At 40.6% G+C, this 25,083-nt stretch overlaps 2 protein-coding genes and 1 long non-coding RNA gene across 13 annotated transcripts in view; 2 read left to right on the top strand and 1 right to left on the bottom strand.

Moving 5' to 3' along the window:
* cobl (cordon-bleu WH2 repeat protein) overlaps positions 1-5,894 on the top strand; it is a 69,039-nt gene extending 63,145 nt beyond the window's left edge. For all 8 annotated transcript variants that reach the window (XM_046043861.1, XM_046043860.1, XM_046043866.1 and 5 more), the window contains 2 exons: positions 4,443-4,745; positions 5,630-5,894. In XM_046043861.1, coding sequence (XP_045899817.1) covers positions 4,443-4,745; positions 5,630-5,737 — 411 coding nt within the window. In that variant the 3' untranslated portion in view covers positions 5,738-5,894. The remainder of the gene's footprint in view (positions 1-4,442; positions 4,746-5,629) is intronic.
* LOC123967690 overlaps positions 1-11,303 on the bottom strand; it is a 19,943-nt gene extending 8,640 nt beyond the window's left edge. Inside the window, exon 1 of the long non-coding RNA XR_006824318.1 lies at positions 10,732-11,303. This is a non-coding gene — a long non-coding RNA (uncharacterized LOC123967690). The remainder of the gene's footprint in view (positions 1-10,731) is intronic.
* Positions 10,744-25,083, top strand: part of grb10b (growth factor receptor-bound protein 10b) — an 82,241-nt gene continuing 67,901 nt past the window's right edge. For all 4 annotated transcript variants that reach the window (XM_046043869.1, XM_046043870.1, XM_046043871.1 and 1 more), the window contains exon 1: positions 10,744-10,949. The gene's annotated coding sequence lies outside the window, so the exon portion shown is untranslated. The remainder of the gene's footprint in view (positions 10,950-25,083) is intronic.

The raw sequence follows: 25,083 nt of genomic DNA on the forward strand, positions 1-25,083 counted from the left end.
CATTAACATTACGATGGTTACCATTAACACTATTATAAATATCTGTACCATTTTTCATTTAGTCTATAGCAACATTACCTTCACTGTCTGTACCTCTGTGTGTATATTGTGTAGGCTGCCTCTCTCTCTCTCTCTCTCTCTCTCTCTCTCTCTCTCTCTCACCCCAACCGGTCGAGGCAGATGGCCGCCCACCCTGAGCCATGGTTCTGCTCGAGGTTTCTGCCTCTTAAAAGGAAGTTTTTCCTTGCCTCTGTCGCCTAGTGCTTGCTCTTGGTGGGAACTGTTGGGCTTCTGTAAATAACATCACAGAGTACGGTCTAGACCTGCTCTTTTATGAAAAGCGCTGTGAGATAACTGTTGTTGTGATTTGGCGCTATATAAATAAAATTGAATTGAAAAATTGAATTGTTTTATTGATTTTCCCTGAAGTTTGCTATAAAAAAAACCCAACATAATTTAAGATAATTTGCGGCGCACAAAAAGAACCATGACTGAGGATAATAAACACAAGCAGAGATTCTGTTTCTGCAAAAGAACACCTCAAATGTGTTGGACCGTTTAATCAGGAATCCTATTAATTACTTGTATGCAGTACAATTTATTCTCATAAATAAGGTGAACATGGGGACAAATTACATTTAAATTGATGCCGTTTTCAATGCATCAGTCGAGCAAATACTTGTGCATAGTTCCATACAATATTGTTATCACATGTTCGCTTCCTAATCGAGCCAAACGCGTACGGATGTGATGCGCTGTGTGTTATGGAAAATAACACTGTCATTGCCATTTCCAACAAGTCACAGGCTATTTCTTTTAAGTCACTACTCAGGAGGAATGCCCCGTTCCTGCAGATCGGTTATAAAGGGAGTGGAGCTCCGGTGTCCCTTTTCCTCCGGTGAACAAGCGTTGCATGAAAGTGCGATTTTACCCACCAAACAACTTCAGCTTCACCATAAGGAATGTCAGGGTCACGCTGAGTTAAATCTCGTTTTGTAGCTCCTCTGTCAGAGTTTGCCTCCTTTTCTTCCCGCAGTCAGTACGTATTATAATTGTTAATATCAATTCCACTTTTTTTGGATGCATGTACACTTTAAGTGAGGTTTCTACGCACATTTTTATAAATGACACCCCTGTTCTGCATCCCCCACAGGTCTTTACCACCCCCTACTGCCGTACAGGTGTAAAAGCAATGTGATGTTCCACTGTTGGCTTCCAGTGGAATTTGAGGACCTTATAGCCTATCAGCTTTAAAGGCCGTCCCTCAGAAATCCCATGATGCATAGCGGTGACGGGAGCTTTTTTTTAAAATTTACTAAAAAGCCTCCTATTTGCTTGAAATACAAAAGACACTTTTTTTATGTTTCTGGTTAGAATATAATGTATTTTGTCAGTAATTGTCATTGGTATGACAGTTTACTATTGAAACCATGAGTGAAGGGACCGTTTTATTTGATAGGATTGTGACCCGGACTAGCTATGCCTGCATGCAACTCTTGCGGTTGGTTGTTCAGGTGGTTGGGTAACATCTCCATCTCCATAATGTTAGGGAACACGTACTGTAGTCAAACTCTCCGAAACTTAAATAAACCAATTGGGTTTGAGGTGTTTCGTTGAACTAGACTTGTTATTGCAGCGCTGCAATCCCCTGGTGGGTGATGTGAAGGAAAAAAAGACCCCAGAAAAACAGCGCAGTTCTCAAACACAGAAGGCTGCCTGGTTTACTTTAATTGACAAAGTATACCTAATTTCACAAATTACCCTCTTGATCTCTACTAAAATGCAAAGGCAGACATTAACTTCTCATAACGCATCAGTCGTCACTCCAGACACCCTGATTGATCTTGTACACGAGTTTGTGAATTCTGACGAGATGCTGCGACACGTGATGACAAAATCAGACTCTATAGTGAGAAATAAAAAGGCTTTCGAACTAAAAAACAACAATTGCCAAAAGATTTCAAGTCATGTACACGAAACGTAGAATTTTCCCTGATCTGAGAACTTTACCATACGGTTTTTGAAATGGCTGTTAGAGAGACTGATGGTTTTGATTTTAGACTACGACACCCTTTTATTCTAATTGTGTCAGGTACTTCAAACAGCGGTAAAACATTTTGTGAAAATGTTGATTGAAAATGCTGAAAAGTTAATTTCAAAACAGATTGCAAATGTTGTATATACACTGCTCAAAAAAAAATAAAGGGAACACTTAAACAACACAATGTAACTCTAAGTCAATCACACTCCTGTGAAATCAAACTGTCCACTTAGGAAGCAACACTGATTGACAATCAATTTCACATGCTGTTGTGCAAATGGAATAGAAAACAGGTGGAAATTATAGGCAATTAGCAAGACACCCCCCAATAGGAGTGGTTCTGCAGGTGGTGACCACGGACCACTTCTCAGTTCATATGCTTCCTGGCTGATGTTTTGGTCACTTTTGAATGCTGGCGGTGCTTTCACTCTAGTGGTAGCATGAGACGGAGTCTACAACCCACACAAGTGGCTCAGGTAGTGCAGGTCATCCAGGATGGCACATCAATGTCAGCTGTGGCAAGAAGGTTTGCTGTGTCTGTCAGCTTAGTGTCCAGAGCATGGAGGTGCTACCCGGAGACAGGCCAGTACATCAGGAGACGTGGAGGAGGCCGTAGGAGGGCAACAACCCAGCAGCAGGACTGCTACCTCTGCCTATGTGCAAGGAGGAGCAGGAGGAGCACTGCCAGAGCCCTGCAAAATGACCTCCAGCAGGCCACAAATGTGCATGTGTCTGCTCAAACGGTCAGAAACAGACTCCATGAGGGTGGTATGAGGGCCCGACGTCCACAGGTGGGGGTTGTGCTTACAGCCCAACACTGTGCAGGAGGTTTGGCATTTGCCAGAGAACACCAAGACTGACAAATTCGCCACTGGCGCCCTGTGTTCTTCACAGATGAAAGCAGGTTCACACTGAGCACATGTGACAGACGTGACAGAGTCTGGAGAACGTTCTGCTGCCTGCAACATCCTCCAGCATGACCGGTTTGTCGGTGGGTCAGTAATGGTGTGGGGTGCCATTTCTTTGGGGGGCCGCACAGCCCTCCATGTGCTTGCCAGAGGTAGCCTGACTGCCATTAGGTACCGAGATGAGATCCTCAGACCCCTTGAGAGACCATATGCTGGTGCGGTTGGCCCTGGGTTCATCCTAATGCAACACAATGGCTAGACCTCATGTGGCTGGAGTGTGTCAGCAGTTCCTGCAAGAGGAAGGCATTGATGCTATGGACCGGCCCGCCCGTTCCCCAGACCTGAATCCAATTGAGCACATCTGGGACATCATGTCTCGCTCCATCCACCAACGCCACGTTGCACCACAGACTGTCCAGGAGTTGGCGGATGCTTTAGTCCAGGTCTGGGAGGAGATCCCTCAGGAGACCATCCGCCACCTCATCAGGAGCATGCCTAGGCGTTGTAGGGAGGTCATACAGGCACGTGGAGGCCACACACACTACTGAGCATTAATTTGACTTGTTTTAAGGACATTACATCAAAGTTGGATCGGCCTGTAGTGTGGTTTTCCACTTTGATTTTGAGTGTGACTCAACCTAAGACCTCCATGGGTTGATAAATTTGATTTCCATTGATATTTTTTGTGTGATATTGTTGTCAGCACATTCAACTATGTAAAGAAAGGAGTATTTAATGAGATTATTTAATTCATTCAGATCTAGGATGTGTTATTTTAGTGTTCCCTTTATTTTTTTGAGCAGTGTATTTAGTACAGCTTCAGCTACTCTTAGTCATGCACTTGCATGCACAATATTATTATTGCAGTTAGAAAATAATAAGTCTGTTTAATTGGAAATGTGAATCCTAAACTCTTTGTCTGTATTGTTAGCTAGTTAGCAGCTCTCAGAACTATGCATGAACTAAATTACGCAAGCATGGGTGTCTATTTCCAATCCTCTGTGTGTACTGCAACTGTGGTTTGCTGTCATGTAAGGACCCATGTGGAATGAAAGGGGCAGAAAACGTGCTTCTGCAGCTGAAACATCTGCGGTTCTATTCTGAAGGTTTCTTACCATAACGGGAATCTCTGGAATGCTGCATGACTAAATGAGATTCAAAAACATAGTGGATCTCAAACAAAAAAAGTGGATAAATAAATAAAAGTGAATAACTATTGAGTTACAAAATATAATAAGATAAAATCATATAATTGTGAAATAAATTTCTGCTAAAGGCAGAAAGATTATAACAGAAAATAATTTGTTTAGAGTAAAGAGTATCTCTGTAGTATCTCTGTGTGTGTGTGTGTGTGTTAAAAGTTGATGTTAGATGCACTTGAGTGTTAGGCTGTGAGTGTAATGCACATATGTGAGAGCAGCTGGCCTATCTTTGTGTATAGAGTTATCTTTGTGTATAGAGTTACCATTGTCTCACTCTTTTGTGTCCTACAGACCAAATCTGAGGCTGCTGATGAGCTTGAGAAGTTCAGGAAGGCGGCTTCTGAGGAGGAGAGAAGTGCAGGCCCTCCCTCCTCACCCTCTCCCCGCTCTTTGAGTTGCACCCCTATCTTTACCCCACCACCACCACCACCAGCACCTATGATTGTGCCTCCACCTACTCCTCCTGTCTTGCCCCAGGGCAAGTCTAACACTGTGGCACATCCAAGTGCTAAAGCTGCCATGAACCCTGCCTTGGCCCGGGAGGCTATGCTGGAGGCCATTCGCTCTGGATCTGCTGCTGAGAGGCTAAAAAAGGTACAAATGCATAGAAAAATACAGCATCTATTTAAACTGTAGAGTAAAAGTGGTTGGAGAACTCTTGAGACGTTTTATTCAATTCAATTCAATTTTATTTATATAGCGCCAAATCACAACAACAGTTATCTCACAGCGCTTTTCATAAAAGAGCAGGTCTAGACCGTACTCTGTGATGATATTTACAGAAGCCCAACAGTTCCCACCAAGAGCAAGCACTAGGCGACAGAGGCAAGGAAAAACTTCCTTTTAAGAGGCAGAAACCTCGAGCAGAACCATGGCTCAGGGTGGGCGGCCATCTGCCTCGACCGGTTGGGGTGACTCTGCATTAGTACCACTAGATTTTCAAATGTACATTTGCTTTAGCAAGAAAGCCAGAAACAGAAAAACGTTTGACCAGTGTCCTCTTTCGTCTCACATCTTTGGTCTGGTTTCTCGCGTCTTGCCTCGCTGGAACACATCTTTCGTAGAACAAAGCTCTCCTGGGGTGCAGCAGCCGGGAAATTGGAAATGAATTGCATATTATATTCACTTATTCACAGAATCATCTGACAGCCTTACTGTTCTGCTGTGTGAATATTTTCAAGAAGATAAAGTTCAATTTCAGGTCAGCAGCTGTGTAAAGTTAGAGCTTCCAGAAACGTTTAATTTTCGCGCCATTTAAACCAGACAAAAACAACAGCAAAGAATGAATAGTTTCAGGAGGAGGAAAGTATGGAAAATAATCAGCTCACTTAAAATTAACTAAATAAAATCTTTTCAGTTTAGGCATTTAATAAAAAGCCATAGAAGCTGATCTTTCCAGCACACCATGAACACTCACAGTCCTGTCATTACCAAAGTGAAGATTTACAAACATGACATGTTGTGTCTCTTTTAACTAGGTCACTGTGCCCACAAAGACAGTCCAAGTGAATGGCAGGCTGGGAACAATCCACAACACCTCCCCCAGCAATAAGATGGGAAGCTCACATCACCGCAACAAGGAATAATTTATCTTTTTTTGTTGTTGTTGCCATTGTGCTTTCACAACAGACATTTGGAAAACTGTATTTAGTGAGGGAATGTTATTTGAAAGTTTTGCCTAACTTATACGTGACGCAAATTACGAAGAATGAAATAAGAATAAAGAATGGTTTCTTCATGCTATCTAGATTACATTATTCACCTTGATAGGGTGTCACAGCTCGGACTTCCAGTCTGGGACCTTATGCTTAAACTAATGCACTAATGCTTAAAGAATTGTGTATTAAAGGGAATCACTGAAACATTTCTTCTAGCAAGGGGGAATGTTGCTCTCGTAGTAGCCAAACACCAGTAACATCTGACTGATAAAGGTGTCAGAAGTGAAAGGTTTGCTGTTAATTCAACTCATAATATCAAATCTCCCAGCTGGCTTCTTCTAACAATACTTGCTGGAAAAAATGTCCATCTTTATAACATATCACTGTTCCTAAACATATCTTGCCATCTGTACTTGAATTCAGTAGTTTTAACTGGAACATTGTACAAAATGTGTGCCAATGAAAGCAAATGTAAATGGTTTATGCTACTTTCAGATCTTTTTTTGTGTTGTTGTTCTTGTTCCTATCCCTTTTTACCACAGTTAAGTTATGGTTGCCTTATACTGTTGCTCAGTCAGTATTTATGTATATGATGTTTGATGTAAAAAGTCTATGTGGGGTGCATTAAGTTGGATCTGATGTTTCCACATTTGGACTACTTAATATTTGTTTAAAATTATAACTGAGAACTTAAGTACACTTATGAAAACAATGGACAGATCCATTGATATTGTTTGATTTTTTGTGTCTATTATTTTATCCAGATCTGGTCCATAATGCCAACTTTTGCAATTCTTGGCCCTGAGGAGGAGTAAGATGGTGGAGACTAGTGCCTGTTAGCTCAGTGTGCTCCTGTTTTAGTTGACCTTCATTTGTGCTGCTGTTTAAAACCTAAAGACATTGTCATACATGGTCAATGTCCTGCACTGAACACTTGTAGTGCCTTTGATGTTGGATATATTATAGAAATTAAGATGAACCTTTCCTTTCCATGACATTTCAACATTTTTGAAGCAATGTTATTGAACTATATAAATGGTGGATGTCACCATGAGCAAAGAGATTATTTTATTAATCAGCAAGTCACTCCCAGTATGAAGTGGCTATGTAATACAAATCACCAACTGTAGGAAAGGGGTAGTTTATGTTAAGGCCACTGATAACCATGTGGAGTAATTATGGTTGATAGAGTGGAGCAATGCCATTAGATGGCATAGTTATGGATAAAGTAGGATGTCAATGCTGAATCATATTTAGAATGAAAACTCTAGCGCATCCATATTTGGGTGTAAATGCTTGCTGCTGTGGGTTGTGAGATAAATCTGAGTAAAGGGAGTTGAATTTCTAGTTTTAGATTTATTTTAATTTATGCTCAGTTTCAACACTAAAAAATATTTGAAAATGTTTAATCCTGAGAGTTAAAACTGTTTCTGTTTGGTTCTTTTTATTTTCTCTAACTAGAAGGGATTGTTTCATTTCTGCTAGATGGTTTCATCTTCTCACAATATCCTGCAGCACATTGTTGTGTTGTATAAGATCATCAGCTTGAAAGATTTGATTTATATCTTTGATTGAGAGCTATTTCACTGATAGTGTGACATTTCTATAAGCTTTTGCTATTAAGTTTTAAGTGCACATTGTTTTTTGAGGTTACTTTTGTCTAATTTTTGATTCAATAAATCATTTTGTAATCAAGTGAAAACTGACTTGCCGCTGACGTCCCTGTATTTTAGTCATATTTAATAAGATTTTGCATTTTCCCCTCTGAAGTAGCAGTTAGATTCAGCAGATGGTATTATGAACCTTGCTCTGGAAACCATCGTTCTGATGTGCCTGTGCCATTCCCAGCACTGGTTGCCTGTAGACTGTGGTCATCCTGCTGTCCTCATGAAATATATTGTAGCCTCTCTCTCTCTTTGCCTCACCACAGATGAGCTACTATTCCGGGCAGCAACTCATGGCCCTGACTCATCCCTATGTGGTCGCACGCAATGACTCTCACAGAACTTGAACCTAACCTGCATTTCTGATTCCTGAAACACTAGTCATTGTGTCCCTCTACCTTTCCCAAGAAGCAACTGAATGATGCAAACATCCACATTAGTTGCAAAATCACATGGAAATACTGAGTGTGGAGACACACATTGGTAAAGAAATCTCAGATGTATAGTCATTAGTCTGTTAGTCAAGTTGATTAAACTCACTTTTGAATGATCTCACATGTGCGAGGTCTTATAGCAAGTAAAGTGACTGGTTCTCCACAAATAAATATTTTCATTTCAGTACAAAGGTGTTACCAGATAAAATGTGCACTTTCATGGTCTTGTTTTTAGGTTGCAGGGCGATGTAAGTCAGTTCTAACAGTGGAATAAGTCAGAGCGCATAAGGGAGATCTTGGCTGTGTTGGCCAGTGAGAGCGGTAAATTCCTGCAGAGGACCACAGGCTCTTTTGTGGGTCAAAATTCATGCTCACTTTACAGCCATTCAAATCTGCCTTACAAATCTCTGAAGGGTGTGTATGGGTGGTTGTGAGCGATATTTTTGTGCTGCGAGTATGTACGTGTGTTGTGCCTGAGCTTGTGCCTTTGTTACTGCTCCAAACCATTTTAACCATACGGACAACATAAACAACCTCTCAATCAAGTTTTTTTTCCAGAAGATCACACCACAAAATACAGAAATAAATGAATTTAGGTTTGGTTAGCTTTGGTGACACCTTTACAAAACTTAATGGTAAAGATTATTTGTTGCCATAACAGGTTCACATGTTGCAGATATGTTACATGCCACCACGCCAGTCATGTTGACTGATCAGCCACTTTGTATATGTTGTTGTTTAGATAAGGGTGTGAAGAGGAATAGCTCAGTAGTTTAACTTCATTCGAAGAGCAATAAATAATGAAAAAAAAAGTGTTGAATTCCCTCTGTGGCAGCTGTTACTAAAAGCTGTGAAAGCCATTCACCAACTGCCTTGCCTTACACAGCTTTGTTAGTCTTGACTGGCCAACTTATGAGTGATGGACACAGTGACACTGACTATCAGCAGGGGATTTTATTGACTTTGTTTTCTGATGTTGGATAGTCTACTATGTATCTGATCAATCAATTTGAACAAAAGGCCTATGTGATGCTGAATGTCTGATGAGGTGAACATGAATGTGTGCTTAGTTTACGTCTCAGTGCCAGTCTCACAGGAAGAATGCTTTGTTGCACGGTGGTACCCCTGAATATGAGTGACAACATGATGCGTGTTTGTATGTAAGTATGTGTGTGATGCAACAGCTGCACAATGTCTGCTGTTTGAATGTGTGTTTACATCATTGAGGGAACACAGTGGGAGCCCTGATCCAGACACACACACACACACACACAGTTCAGGACTGATGACCTTTTGCTCTTCACACTCCCACGGTGTGTTCCCATCACTTATTGAAGTCTGAAATATGACAGGCAATATGAAAAATGAACTTATCCCTGGTGCCATTTCAGCCTGAGGCAGAGCTTTATCTGACAGTGCTGTGGGGTTCAATTCAAGCCAGTGTCTTCGGTGCATGTCACTCCTCCTAAATGTTTTATTAATCTCTATATGTTTTCAACTAATTACCAGTCTAAATAGCAATAACACATGAGCTGATGTGCACCTGTTGATGTTGCTCTCAGATTTATAAACATCAGAAGGTCTTATGCAATACGTTTACAAGGCCCAGAGGGATAAAAACAACAATGCCAGGAAGGTAACTCTGGTGCAGTGAGATTTGACCCCCTAGTTGTGCAATATACCTCGTATCCAGTGGTGTTTTTATTAAAAGTGCAGCGTTGTCCTTAACCTTTGTTTACCATTTTAGTCCTGAAAAGTATTTTTAGGTGCATAAACATATACATACATGAATATTTGCCGCTTGCTACAGCCAGTTCACACGTAACGTACTTTACCTTGTTTATGAAAAACATTTACTGTACAAGCATCATTCTAACAGTATCACATATGTCTTTTAACTTGTCATGTTAGCCTTTTTAAGCTTTTTACCGTGGAACCTAGTTTTGATACACTTTTTACAATGTACAGAAAGACACATTTATTGTCCTAAAGTTGAATTTGAAGTATCCAGTAAAGCTCAGTAAAGGTGTGATTCAGCTTTACTCACATGGCTCTCATTAAACAACACTATGTATGTGGATCTACGGTGAACACTTTTGTTTGAAGGGACAAGACGCATTATATTTCCCATCTTACTTTCATTTGCCACTGACGTTCTGTCGCAAGCAAGAACCTCCTAATGCTGGTGTAACTTAAACTATAAATTCAATATAGTTAAGGTTAAATCTGCATAAAATATACAACTTTAAAAAGGTCATCCTGGACAGACAAAAGTCTTTGCATTAATATACAAAGAGTTTGGCTATTTACTTTTATGGGACAGGCTACTTAAAACTGCACAGTTTAGGAAGTGAAATGAAGCAATTTAAATGTAAGTGGTTTGAATGAAATGTGAGCTGATAAAGATATCTTAAGCACTATTTAAAGGTTGGTCGTCACCTACTGTTCTTAAAGAGAAGGATGAATAACAGGGAAATTAATATTATGTGTGTCACCAAATTTATAAATCTGATTATTTCATATAAGATTGATTGAGGGTGGCAGGACTTTAAAGTGTGTTTTTCATACAGATGCGGTGACAAAAGGCTCATGTCCTACGTGTGTTTTCTAACAGCAGGCACACACAACTCAAAATGTCACTGAGACAGCTCTTCAAAAATAAAAAATGGAAGGAAAAAAGCGGAATCCTCCGAACACGCCCTTATTCCCATAAGACGTGAACGCCGCATTAATCACCCCTCACTTGTGGGCGTGGTCTCACCTAAAGGGGAGGGGCTGTTTGCGTGCGTGTGTTTGTGTACGTGCATGTGTGTATGTGTCCTACCCGGCCGCATGAGATGAGCTGCCTGCAGTCTTTACGGCCGCTGTTTTCGCCTGCTGTTCCTCCTCTTCTTCTTGCCTCGGTCTATCTGTCCGGTCCGGGAAATGTTGACCACCGTGGCCTGATCCAGCGCTGCCGAGTGCCCCTTAATCTCCAGACCACCCCTCACCGTGTTTGTCTCTGAGGGTCGTAGCCCGCCTCCACTGATCTGGCTGTGTAAGGTGAGTGCACGTTATCTTTTGGGGGTGTTTTAAAAAAAAGTCCACAGAGAGTGGACAGTCAGCGCTTGTAATAAAACTTTAATGTGCTGTTGTAATGACACGCACTGTTTCGCGGCTCTGAACACATGTGCGTACTGCGCGTAACCGCCTAGCGGGACCTGGTTCCATGCCTTCCTCTTTGACAACATAGCGACCAGAGTCATTGAACTTTGAAAACGTGTTTATTCATCGGATCGGACTGTTGCATGTAACTATAATGACTTAACTGTATTCATAGGAGTGGAAAGCTTCCGCCGAAGACTGTTTCGGGGTTAGGACGCGTGCCGACAAGCTGCTCTCGTGCACTTTCCTGCACCTTCCCCAACATTTACTGTGATTCGACTCTATCTTGGGTAACCGTATTTTCATCCCAAGAGCCTGCCTTGTTTACAATTGCGTAACAGCACTCTACAGTGGCCAGTAGCCTACTTTCTGTCCAGTAGGACTCCAGCTCTGCGCGTTGCACCCTCCCAAACTCAATACTGTGAGAGTTTCGCCTCTCCTTATCGCCTTATCCTTTTGGCAGCATTTGCTTTGGGGGTGGGGTGGGGTGGGTAGGGGGAGAATGAGGCGTTTCCCCCTGGGATACTCCTGTAATGCTACTGCAGTGGTTCCCAAAGTGAGCCCCTGGGACCTGCCAAGGGGTCCTTGGTTGGCTTCCAGCCGGTCCACAGCAAAGTGAGGAATTGAGTTGAATCCTTTATGGAGCCACCACAGCTTTAAACACTGTAAGAGTAAAAAGTTATAATTAATGAGCTGACTATAAAAAGTGTCATCAGTGCACTTCTTAAGCAGGTATGGACACCCAGAGAGGCGGGTTAGCCAGTATGTTTGATGTGGGCTGCTTGACGTAAAAATGTGTAGGAATAGTCCACTCATTCATTTTCAAGCCTTTACTAAATCCAGCATTTCCCAAACACTATAAATGCATTCTGTAACTGATGCACAACTCTTATTCTTACTCTCTATTGTGTACTCTAATCAGTATTGTTTCATTGTGACATTTGTTTTAAAATGTATAAATAATAGCCAATAATACAATATTTTGCCTACTTTGAGAAACTGTGCTTAATGGTTGCAACACTAAATAAAAGGGGAAATGAGCGAGAGAGCTTTATTGTTATCTAATCTAACTTTATGTGTAAGCGTCTTGACAGAGCAACTCCTCATAGTCTAATCTGCCCTGTCATGTGGGCACTCTCCCAAATCAATTCCTTTATTGGCTGCATGCAGTCTCTGCAGAAAGTTGCATAACCACCCAAATTTATGATTCTGGGAACTATCGATGTTGGCCGTGTGTGTTTGGAATGCAGGGCTCTCTGGGAATGTGGAGTTAGACTGGAAGGAGGCAAGTAGAGGCTGATGCACGTGGACTTCGATGGTGATGCATCCCAAATCTGATTTATCAGTGCACTTTTTACAAGGGGAAACTTAAGATAAAATCCTGAGCCAACACTTTCTCCATAGTGTTCAAAAATATAGGATACACCTATATTTGGGTTTGTCAGCTACATAGACAGAGCTATTGATCTACCATTTGCATAGGTAGGACCTCGGGACCTTCAGGGAATAGTGGATAAAACCAAGCTGTGAGCATGTCTTGATATTGTGTCTGGTGGTTTTGAGCATAATTAAGATCGTAGACACTATATTTAGTGTTTACTATATGATATTCCACTGAACTTGGCAACCTACACTGGAGCACTTAAATACTGCACACATGCATTGTCCTCTGCATGCTAACCTCGAAAGTGTGGTTGCATATGAAGTAGCTGATCACGTGGCTCCTGCTAAAACTATAGTTGTGTCTTTTCAAGCATGTGATTTTTTTGACACTCTCCCATTTATAACCAAAGAGGTTTTCTCTCCTTCTTGCCCCTGCACATTATTTCCTGCTTTCTTTCATTTAATTGTGTTATGGTCACATCTCTGTGCACATGGCAACCGCTCTGGCTGCGGTTTCTTTCACCCCCTCAGCACCCGTCCTGCTATTTCATGTCCATGCTCAGTAAGCACAGGCATGACGGGGCATGAACTCAAGACTACAGGCTGCCAAAAGGCTGCTGACTGCACATATTGCACATAATTATACGCGCAATAAGCTATACTTGACTCGCTCTAGGATACAGACGTGTGTTTTGTCGTTTGAGAAGCTGTTAAGAATCTAAAATGCATTTGGTTCTGCTGCTCATACTGCGTTGGTTTTTGAAATGCTTTATGCTTGGCAGTGATAACCCAGAGATTTCTTGCATAAGCAAAACTTGTGCCTCATTTGAAACTTGAGCACTTTTCTTATTGTACAAGTGCACACATGGTTGGATACCCCCCATGTCTTTGCTTGTATGCATATAGTTTCCGCTCCCATCCAAGCGGGAAAGTGACAGAGATATCCTATTAGCTGGTATTGGTGGTATAAGAGCTTTTGGTCGTGCTCTAGGCAGCATTCCATCGGGTCTTGCGTCAGCCAGCAGTCATTCAGCACTGGTTAGTCTAGGCTTATACACTGTTAATACCCCCTTCCTGATGTCATGACACCATTAACCCAAGCCTGCTGGCGGACAAGAGCATAGTTCATGTCGGTCGACTGACTCTGCCTGGATCTAAAAGCAGAGCGACTTCACCCTCTGTACCAAAATACTCAGCTGGGCTGTCAGTTGTCAAAAAGTAATCCAGTGATGTTAGGGACTGCTATATATATATATATATATAGCAAATATAATACTTTTGGCTAAAGGTTGCATTTGCCCTCGGTTGCATAATCAGGCAACATTTCTAAGTACTTCTCTCTTCTGTTAAATGTTCTACATTGGATTCAATTACATACTTGACCTTAAAGCGTGCCACAATCTTTTGGGTTTGTTTAAGAATAAATGTGACAACTTATTGTTGACATTACGGCCCAATTAATGCTTTATGTACTTGGTATCTCAACTCTGACTGCTGAGTAATCATGTTCTGTTTTGTAAGAAGAAATTTCTAAGAATCTAAATACCTGCCAGAGGAAAAACTCTGTGGTATTATTCTTCCCACTCCTCCTCCATACGGTAAATTTGGACCTGTACAAACCCGATTCTCACCGCTTTCCGCTTGTGACCTAAGGTGATGCAATGCTTGCTTGTCTAACCACCAGTGTGTACAGTGGATTGGGTTTCTCACTGTCTGGTGTTGGTCCAAATGTGGCTGAAACCCAAGTCTGCATGAGAGGCAAGAATGTTGCCTTTATTCTGTAGGTAACTGAACACCTGAGGGACGAAATACTCGGGTGCATACAGGTAATGTGGTTTGAAATGCACAAAATTATCTGTCTAACACATACATATACCATTTTCCTCAGGTTCTCTTGCGTTTATCTGTCTGTGTCTGTCGTCTCTCAGTTTATCTTTTTGGGCATCTGTGTACCCCATTGTCTGCCCCCCCTGAACTGTCTCTTAGCCTCTCTCTCTGCCAGTTTCACTGTCTTTATCTCTGTCTGTCTGCGGCCGTTGATCTGTCTCTCTCTGGATCTAGAATCTGCAACGCAAAACTAAAACAAGACACGGTGAGTTGGCTTTGATAGGTGTACTTCACGGTTTAAAAACAAAAAGGAAAAACTTCCCAGTGCAAAAAGTCAGAACAATACAGGCATTTTTTTGTTCTTGAATTATAGAACTGTCCTAAACCTCATTCTGATCTCTCACACTGGTAATCTAACAGTTTTGGCCATGTGTACATGTATTTTGTTGTACATAATTAAAATTTTCTGCCCTCTGGTTTTCTAGTTTTATACCCAGACTTAGAAATGATCTGGGCTTAGACTGTTGTACTTTGGTACATAGGAATAGGACTTACCTTAGGTCCTATTTAATATGTTTTTTTTCAGACAGCCAAATTTCTTAGCATTCCTGAGAGTAAATCAAATAAATCCTGTTTCCCTTTCCCCTTAAGTGGTCATGTAGAACTCCAGCTCTTTTCTGATACAATTTTAATTTTTTTTATTTACACAGTCAGTATTATTGTTTTTTGTCATGGATGACAATGATGTCATGCCCCTTGCACAGGCCAGCTTTATGTTCCTGACTAAAATTAGATATAATATGACAATTATGTATATTTTACAGCATCAGTCAGTTAAGTAAGTTATGTGCTACCAATCAGGTATAGCAAAGATGTTGTCATGAAATGTTGAATCCATCTAATGTAGCCCTCTGGAGCCACCATTATAGCCAACTTGTGCACAAGCACAATTGCTCCCAAGCCCCGTCCATTCATCTATGCCATTGCATAAGACCAGTTCTCCCAAGCAGCCCAATGAAATCCTCATCCAATTAGGGCCTGTCCACATTTCCAAAAGGCCTTTCTCTCATAGACTGGTGCTATTCAGCCTCCCCGGGCATGACATCAGGCCCTCTCTTATAGCCCAACTTTACGCTGCTGCTCTCAAATAATAAAAGCTGCCAATTAATGACTAATCAACATGTGCAACAAGCACATCCAGTGAGGAGTGACTACCATCTAATCTGCTGATTAAAACAGAAGACAGAGATGCTCTGTTCAACTCTCTCTCCTCGTCTTTGTGTGTTGCATTGCTGCAGAAACAACAGCCAGCGAACACACACATTACCGCACTCTATACTCTGACCTCATTTGAGAAGCTTGAAAGTTGATCATTGGAATTATTTGCAATTTTCATTTTAAAGGTACTTGGAATACCAAAAGGTTTGATCAGTAGTCAATTAGTAGTTGGCTAGTGTAATACCATTCACTACCTACAGAAAATAAGACTATTTTCAAAGTATTTTGTGACAAGCTTTTTCTGTCCAGTTTGTCTTTGGAGTTTTCATGTTAAAGTTCAAGATGATGTGTCAGTTGGTATAAAGGTATAAAAAAAACACACATTTTAAGGGTTGCCTACGGAGCTAAAGGCTGGTGGGAATCTCCAGCCAGCAGCAATACAATACACTAGAGCAGGCAACTTATCTTTTCTACCCATACCACTCCCTGTCTCACATACAGCACATTTCTATAGGTTTCCGTAGGAAGTTTTGATAACTCAGTGTCTGGCTAAATATTCTCACTTAAGGCATCTGGCTTGTTTAAACATATACAGTACAATTGACCTCCCATCTCTAGGGATTGGGTTATGGTCAGTACACCCACTTTAGTGTGCTCTCCACATGTCCCCAGGCTCTAAATTGGAACCATGCCATTTCTTGAATTAAGATGCTGTTTATGTTCCGGACTGGAGCAGTAAAGTGAGTTGAGGGTAGGGGTCAAATAGGGGGCCTGAGGCTGGGCGGGGGTTTGGAGGGAGGTAGTTGGTGCGTTATGTGTCGGGGGGGGGGTTTGGAGGCTTGGACGGCGGGCGTGGGACTTGAGAAAGGGTGTGACCAGTGTCTGATCACTTCAGATTTAGAAAGGTGGATGGCAGGATTTCTTTGTTGCACGAATATTCAAATCCGGGTTTAATAGAGTGGATTATGTATTGAGACACGATATATCATGTTAGCCGTCAGTTAGTCGTCCCCTGTTAGTCCACTGCTGTCTGTGGGTAATGGCACAAGGATGAAGGACAAAGAGATAAGTTGAAATAAAACTTTGTTAATGGAGTTAATGGTGTTTGTGTGGATTCTAAACCAGCAATAATGGATTGCTGTTCCTCTTTGTTCACCAGCTAGTTTCTAACTTTCTCTGTCTGCCATTTAGTAGCATGCGGTGGGTTTATCAGACCCTTTCTAATGAAAACAGCTGGGTGCTCTTGCTGAAAATAATACTAATGATAGCTGTGCGAGTGAATCAAAACAGGTTGCCTTAAGGACGTAAAACCAAAAAAATTAGCTCAAGGACGCTAAAATGCTCCGTAGAGCTGAGGGGAACTGCAGAGTCTTTGCTTCACTGCAAGGGATTACTTTCCTGTTACAATGTCATTTGATCCATTGTTAACATAAAAATATTGATTAGTGTCTTTAAAGGTGGGGTATGTGACGTGAATTCCAATACCATGACAAATCCCATGATATAGAGTGAACAACGACACAGCCACTAATGTAACTAACGTTAGCTAGGTTGGGGGTTAGCAAATTGTCGCTACAGTTTCTGCTGTGAAGCTAACATGCAGAGAGGACAAGCCTGTCACAGAGAACACCAGCTCCAGACAGCGATACTCACAACTCTCCTGCTACTATAGCTAACACCACAACAACAGCGTAAATTGGCGAACTAAAAAGTAAGCTGCATTTGCGTGGGCAAGTCATTTAACCTTACCTGACACAGAAATCATGGCTGGAATAGAGTTGTGTGGCTTGGTCCGAGCTTGTGTGTTTCCCATTTAAAGACCCAGGGCTATGTGGACAAACACTGGATTAATTTTCAGCGCACATACAGAACAGACAGCTAGCGGGCTGTGCAGAGATATTTGCTGAATTTGACAAAAGACATGTATTGGATTAGAATCGCATACCCCACCCTAAAATATGTGTTCTTATAAACAGGACCGCTAGGATAAGAGAGATACTTGTACTGCTCAGTCACCCTGTATCATCCTTCACAACTCATTTCAGCTGTGATTGGTCTATTTAGAGTATAGGACAGACTGCTCTCAACTTGCTATAGGTGTATGACTAAAAGTGTATCAGTGATCAGAATCCCTACAGGATTGTGCATCTGCAGGAGCGGTTGGGTATGAGATAGAAAAAAACAGTCCTGTGTAGATCTCCAACTCACACTCACATATTCTGCCATATGTTGCTCGCTTTCTCACATCACCATCTACACTATCCCTGACTGGCCCACAAATCAACGTGTGCCATTTCACGAGGTTGGGGTGAAAGAGGTTCGCTATATTGCACATGTTTTTTCAAATAGTACCCTATATGGAAAGAATGTGCTCTCAGCATTCCAAAGATGACTGAGCAGAGCTGAACCGCCCCACGTTAAGCTGTGTCCAGTCCAATCAGCTGAAGTCAAGTTGACTGAGATGAACACATTTTACAGTCATATACACAGGGAACGTAGTTGACACAGCTGCACAGCTGAACTGTTCAGATGCTGCCATTGAGCACTATGTGGGGTTTTGCTTTATGGTTATTGAACCCAGAGATGCAGGTTCCATGTGTGTGAAAGAGGTTTAATTAATTCCAAATGTAACAAGAAAGGCTATTTATATAGTTATTTTCTTACAGTTTTGATATGTTAGATTTAAAAAAATCCAGAATGGCCTGATCTGAAAATGAACAGCTCATCACTCTAGCTATTTTTTGGAGTGTAGACATGTAACAGTTCTTCTGTTCATGTACATGTTTTTTTTTCGCGCTTGCTTTGGCAATTTAAAGTCTGATTCCCAAGTCAATAAAGCCCAATTGAAATTAACTTAATTGAAACCAGTATCCATATCAGTAACTCACACATTAGTGGCAGGTATGTTTCTCCCAATCTTACCCTGCCATGCATTGGTACAGTAACATTACATGCTGTATATTTAAAGCCGTTTTTGGTTAAGTTACACAATACAGACACCGTTATCCAGCATTTCTATTGTTCCAAAGAAATACTCTGTGTTGGTTCAGTAATGGCTTTGGCGACAGCAGAATGGCTGTCATTAACTTAAACATACTCCTTCAATATCTAAGTATATCTAAATATATCCACATATTTGATTTAATTCAATAACACTTGATTTTGAATGAAGTTTTATAGTGAGAGAACTTCTTTTCTATCATTTTAAATAATTTTGTTTTTGTGAACTGTAACCTATCTAGCATCTGAGTTAAAAGTATACTGACTGTCCTGACTTGTACACTGCACAAATTTATACTACAGTATAATTGAATGCCCCACTATTTAGAATGTTTTCCCAATTAGGACAGGAAGAGAAAATATATATATATATATATATATATATATATATATATATATATATAGAGCAGTAAATGATTCAGAAATGTAAAGGGTAGTGTTACTCTTATGTTTGACCTCAACAATTAGCATGAAATAACTGTTTATTCCTTGTGTTTCAGTTTAATTATTTTATTTGCCACAAGCATTCCTTAAAGCACTTTATGTAAGATTAGTTTTTTGTGTGATCTGGCGCCCCTACAGTTTGTAGTTGGAGTTGGAGTGTATTTCACCACTGTTGTAAAGAAGGACAGCTGTATGTGTGTATTTGTTAAGATTAGATTACTTATGATCAAAAACTAGTAACTAGTCAACAACCTGCAACATCAAGCAAGTGCGACAACACAAAGACATAGCAATATTATTATTATCTCTTTTTCTCTTATAAGACAGATGCCGAGCTGGCCTTCTTGCTGTTGGACTAGTAATTAATAACTTATTAGCTGGCTTGCTATGTCTTATATTTTGCGCTCGCTTGATATTTGTATGTGTTAACAAAGTTGTCGACATGAGCAAAATCAGCAAGGGGCTTCACAGACAGAGGTTTAGCCAGTAGCTATAAATCTCGAGTTGATGTTGGCAAAGATGCTAGATAACACACTTGGATATTGGTAATGTTACTATAAGTGCTTATGCGTCGGTTGCTGTTTAGCGTTGTTGTCTAGCTTGGCTCCTTTTCTCTTCTTAGCGTCCTCTGTCAACGTCCTCTTCTGTCTCTTCACCTCTGCAATAAGCTAAGGATATGTCTATGATAGGGCTGAACGATTAATTGTTTTCAAATCGAAATTGCGATTTGAAAAAACGCAATTAGCTAACCGTGAAGACAGCGATGTAGGTTAATTATACAGTGCATCTGACCCGTTTTAAACACTTTCTTTCCTGTATTCTGGACATATTTTCTGCTCCAGTTTATGGTGGAAATGTCTTTATTTATATAAAGGGAAACAAAAAATTCAGCTAGCAGGGGACAATTCAGAAATATATAAATATAACACAATACTGTATAATGCATTAATCAGCAGTTTGTTTTTTTTTTGTTTTTGTTTGTTTTTGTTTTTTTTTTATAACTTAAGTAACTTTTTTTTGGAAAATGCACATTTGTTTCTTCTATATTTCTATTGCATTGCGTGTTTTCTTATTGTGCAAATAAAACTTTCTCAACGCATTTTAATTTGGTAACATTTTGTGGTGTAAGCTATTTTTCAGAACATTTTTAACAAATGCTTTCAAAAAGTGATGGGGACAATATCAGCCATTTCAAAATTTAGCTCACGCCAAAGAGTAAAAGCCAGTCGGATATTTACTCTTGTCCAGTCACTTGCTTCTCACTTTCTCTTTTTCTCTTCCTCGCTTGCTCCGACGTCTTCTTCAGTCGCTTCGTACACTCTGCCATGATATCCATACCGAGCTAACTTCTTCAAAAAAAACCACATCGTACATTCTATACTTTTTGCTTCTTCTTATAGCTTTCTTGCTGAAAAGTTGTGTTTGTGCTGTAAACTGTTATGCCGTTGTTGTGATAAATGTCCTGCCCAGGATTCCAATGTTACATAGGCAGTAGCTGACACAGGGAGTGGAGGGGGTGCCACAGTGGCTCTCTTGAGGACTTTAACACGTCCATTTGAAGATCAGTGATGTCACGCAGGATCCTGCTGTACTGTCTGTGTCAGCGATGCCCCAGGCTGCAGTGGAATTCCATAGATGACACAGGACCCAACACAAATGCGGCAGGCGTGGGACGTATTTATTCTCGTGTAGTCAGCATCATTATCACAGGATGAAATTTCATAAGTGAAAATATGAGGGCGGTTTATTATTGAGCTTAACCTTGTATGTAAATGCACCGTGTTCCAGTAAACCAAATGCAGCCTTCCAGGAACTCTTATGCATCAATTACAGCATTGCATTAATAAAACTCAAGTGACATTCATTTGTTTAAATGTTACGTTATGTAAGATTATAAACTGACATCCCTAATCTGAATACTAAAACTGAGGCTCCAAAGTCTGATTTTCCAGCATTATCTTTGTATGTGTCTCTAAGGGAAATCATATTATAGAAACCAGATAGGATCCCTAATGTTCTGTCCACTTTCCCTCACCATGTCTGATTAAACAGCTTAGCATCTGTTTAGCATTTCTCATAAAAATATAATGTTCTCTGTGAGATGGTACCAATCGTCTTTCAAAAGAACACAAGTGATCAGAGGGAGATCAGAGAGTAATCAGAATCCCTACAAGATTGTGTGTGCAGGAGCGAACAGTAATGGTCAGAAATCCTGCAGGAGAGGTTGGGTGTGAGATAGAAAAAAACAGTCCTGTGCAGACCTCTACCCCAGGGTGTAGAAAATGAAACACTTTGTTCCTGACACTACCTGACCCCTAAAGGAATAAAAAAGTCCCCTTTTGACCTTATGATACCTAAGTAGGAAGCTTGCAATCAGGGTGTGTGTGTGTGTGTGTCTGTCATCATTTGATGCGTGCACACTCGTACACATAACATATTCTGCCATATGTTGCTCACTTTCTCTCATCACCATCCACCCTATCCCTGACTCGCCCACAAATCAATGTGTGCCATTTCACGAGGTTGGGGTGAAGGAGGTTCGCTATATTGCACATGTTTTTTCAAATAGTACCCTATATGGAAAGAATGTGCTCTCAGCATTCCAAAGATGACTGAGCAGAGCTGAACCGCCCCACGTTAAGCTGTGTCCAGTCCAATCAGCTGAAGTTAAGTTAAAGACTGAGATGAACACATTTTACAGTCATATACACAGGGAACGTAGTTGACACAGCTGCACAGCTGAACTGTTCAGAAGCTGCCATTGAGCACTATGTGGGTTTTGCTATATGGTTATTGAACCCAGAGACGCAGGTTCCATGTGTGTGAAAGAGGTTTAATTAATTCCAGATGTTGGGTTGCTGTATTATTTTGTTACAGATTTGATGTGTTAGATTTTTTTAATTGTCTGATTTGACAATGTACAGCTCTTCACTCTGCCTATTTTCTTCCCAAATGGACAAGAGTGGAGAGATGTGACAGTTCTTTTGTTTGTGTACATGTTTTTATTTCGCACTTGCTTTGGCAATGTAAAGTCTGATTCCCATGTCAATAAAGCCCAATTGAAGTGAACTGAATTGACATCAGTATCCATATCAGTAACTCCACATTAGTGAAAGGTATGTTTCTCCCAATCTTCCCCTGCCATGCATTGGTACAGTAACGTTACATGCTGTATCCAACGAAGGTTAAAATCAAGGGCAACATGCTGTATATTAAAAGCCCTCTTTGGTTAAATTTAAACACTTATGTTCCAACAAGTTACACAATACAGACACCGTTATCCAGCATTTCAATTGCTCCAAAGAAATACTCTGTGTTGGTTCAGTAATAGCTTTGGCGACAGCAGAATGGCTGTCGTGAACATAAACATTCTCTTTGAACATCTAAATCACATATTTATATATATATATATGTGTATATATCATTTGCAAAGAAACATAGTCTGGAAAAAGTTTGTCTTAAAGTTGTTTTTATGCTTTATCCCTTTTTGGGGCGGTACATGACATTTACCCTCATGGTATTGGTTGCAAGCAGGCACAGTCCTGCAGCCTCTTTTGTCCTCTTAAAGGCCATCTTTGTTCTAGTGAGCTGGTAAGCTACTGTTCCACCAACATGTAAAAGAGGAGTGCTGCTCAAGGAAATGATTTACACAATCTGGGGTGAGAGTAAAGGAAATCCCTAACTCAATAATTGTCTTGCCCATTTGCTCTAGCGCAGTGTCATATAACAATGCATGTTCTAGCTCATTAAGTACAAATCACATTTATGTCACATTGGCTGTTTCCTGACGCAGAAATGTTTTGTGAATGATCTTGCAACTGGAAACTTGCATGACATTGCTTATCCGTGACAGTAAACATTAAAGTCCTGTTTTGGTTTTTTTTTAAATGTATTTCATCACCATGCAGTAAAACAGTTACAACTATTTCGAAAAGTTTTCCTTGTAGATGTGATTGTGTGAAAGCTTTGATGTTGGAGAATAAGTCTCTTCCTTTTTCCCAAAGACCATGTTTGCAAATTGGTTTTCTTTCAGATTTGGTTACCTATGGGCTAAAACCATCACCTTGTACCTTTTTAAAAAAAATTTAGTTTCTACATTAAATAACAGCAACATCAGATGGATGTGAGTAAAGCAGAACACCTTCAGTAGAGTTTATAAGTCTCACCCAGTACGATGCTGGTGGAAAGGATTTATGATTTTATGCGTTTGAAGTCCACCAGCTAAAATTCTCTCATGCAATTCTGAGCAAAAATCACTTTAATTAATCCAGATGCGGTCACCTCACCGCTGGGTACAGCCACCTTACCCTAAAGTCCCCCTTTCTAGTGTGGCGACACCATCTGGATAATTGCTCTGTCAAGGTCAGAGATGGTTAGCTTTCAGTACACTGTTCAAGTGGAAGGAATCGAATCAAAGGGCTCTGTGAGGGTCTAATCCCTGCACTGGAATGGCTTTGATTGTGTCTGGGAGCAATTAAGCATAGGTGTGTGTGTGTGTGTGTGTGTGTGTGTGTTTGGTCAATATATCAGTCACTGAGAGTGACTGTGGCACATATGAGCACTTTGAAACTTGGTTTGCAAGATATTTTAATGCTACATGGAACACCAGAGCCTTCCCATGTTTTATCATGCACAGATGAAGCAGTATTTACCCCGGTGATGTGGCCATACATATAATTCCGTGGTATTTCATGTATAATATTTAATCCTAAAACAATGAAGGTGGAAGTTTTGATAAGAATTTGAGCTTCAGTGAGGCACAACCATTTTGTTTGTCAGCCAGTGTGTGGCGCCTAATGAGGGGCTATTTGGAGAGTTTAGGCTGATGTTAAGTTGTGTAGTTTTTATTGTAAACTGTGTGTCTGTAAATAATGTGTAAATGACGAGCTGTCCTCGCATGCACGCATATATATATATATATATATATATATAAAATTTTGTTTTTAATTATTTATATATATTATTTATAAATAATATAGACCACACACCATGGGTTGTAGGATCTGGGTTCTTCCCTCTAACCTAAGCCAACATTAGAACTAAATCTAACAGGACTAAAGCCGTGGAAAAAAATAAAATAAAATAAGCAAAGCCATGAAAACAGGACAACTGGACCAATCAAAAAACAAAAGAACCAACAAAAGCAGAAATCTAAATCAAGTCGGTCACAAACACATCTGTCCTGTGCCAAGGCCAGAAAATGGAAAAAGAGAGAACCAAGGTTCTTGACCCCTCCTTATTTGTTTTCCCTCAATAAGACGGGACCAGATGCAACTAAGGGAAAACACAAGACGTCGGAAGAGTCAATCTCATATGCACATCATAACCAGCAGGGGGAGCGCATAACAACACCCGCGCACAGCCACACATGCGCATATGTAAACATCCACACACACGTGCCCACGTACAGGACACACAGTATTATGCATGCCGAAACGGGTGGAAGTGCAGAAGTGTACACACATATACACACTCTTCGGCCGCAAGGGCAGCCCGCTTACAACCGCTAATGCAAACATAAGATAATATTAGCTGTCTATAAAATGGCAGGTCATATTTTTAAAATACCAAGAGGGGGTCATGAACTGCTGCATAAAAGACCATCATAGTTGTGAGCCCAAGCTGCTTGGCTCCAAATATACCCTCGGGTCTAACTTAAGGTGCCTGGAGTGTATTTTTGGGTCAGTGTTTACAGGTGTTTGTTCAGTGGCAGCAGTGCCAAGAGGTTAATAGGATACCCACTTTAAGAAGTTCAAATAGACTGGAGTCCATGTTGAATATGTGGTTATTTTGACCCAAGGATGGCCGGGAGGGAGGCTTCAGAGAGGAGAAGAACACCTTTTAAAGTCCCCTTAGATACAACTTTTATTAGAGTTACATTGATCTACAAAGACCACACCTCAGCAAATTGTTCGGTAATTTATTCATAAGAAATCCATGTTAAGGTATAGTGAGATTGTCAGTTGGGTCAGGGTCAGAAAGGTAAAATTATTTTAAAAAAACCCAAGATGACAAGACCCCGTGACCCTGTATGCAGGATAAGCAGTTGACGATGGATGGATGGATGGAAGACACACCGTGAGGAAATATCTCATATTTAGGGTCTTCACGTTCCATAATACAGCCTGAATACATTTACTCATTTAAATTTACAAATATA

The sequence above is a fragment of the Micropterus dolomieu genome, linkage group LG03 (genome assembly GCF_021292245.1).
Source record: "Micropterus dolomieu isolate WLL.071019.BEF.003 ecotype Adirondacks linkage group LG03, ASM2129224v1, whole genome shotgun sequence".
Classification (NCBI taxonomy): domain Eukaryota; kingdom Metazoa; phylum Chordata; class Actinopteri; order Centrarchiformes; family Centrarchidae; genus Micropterus; species Micropterus dolomieu.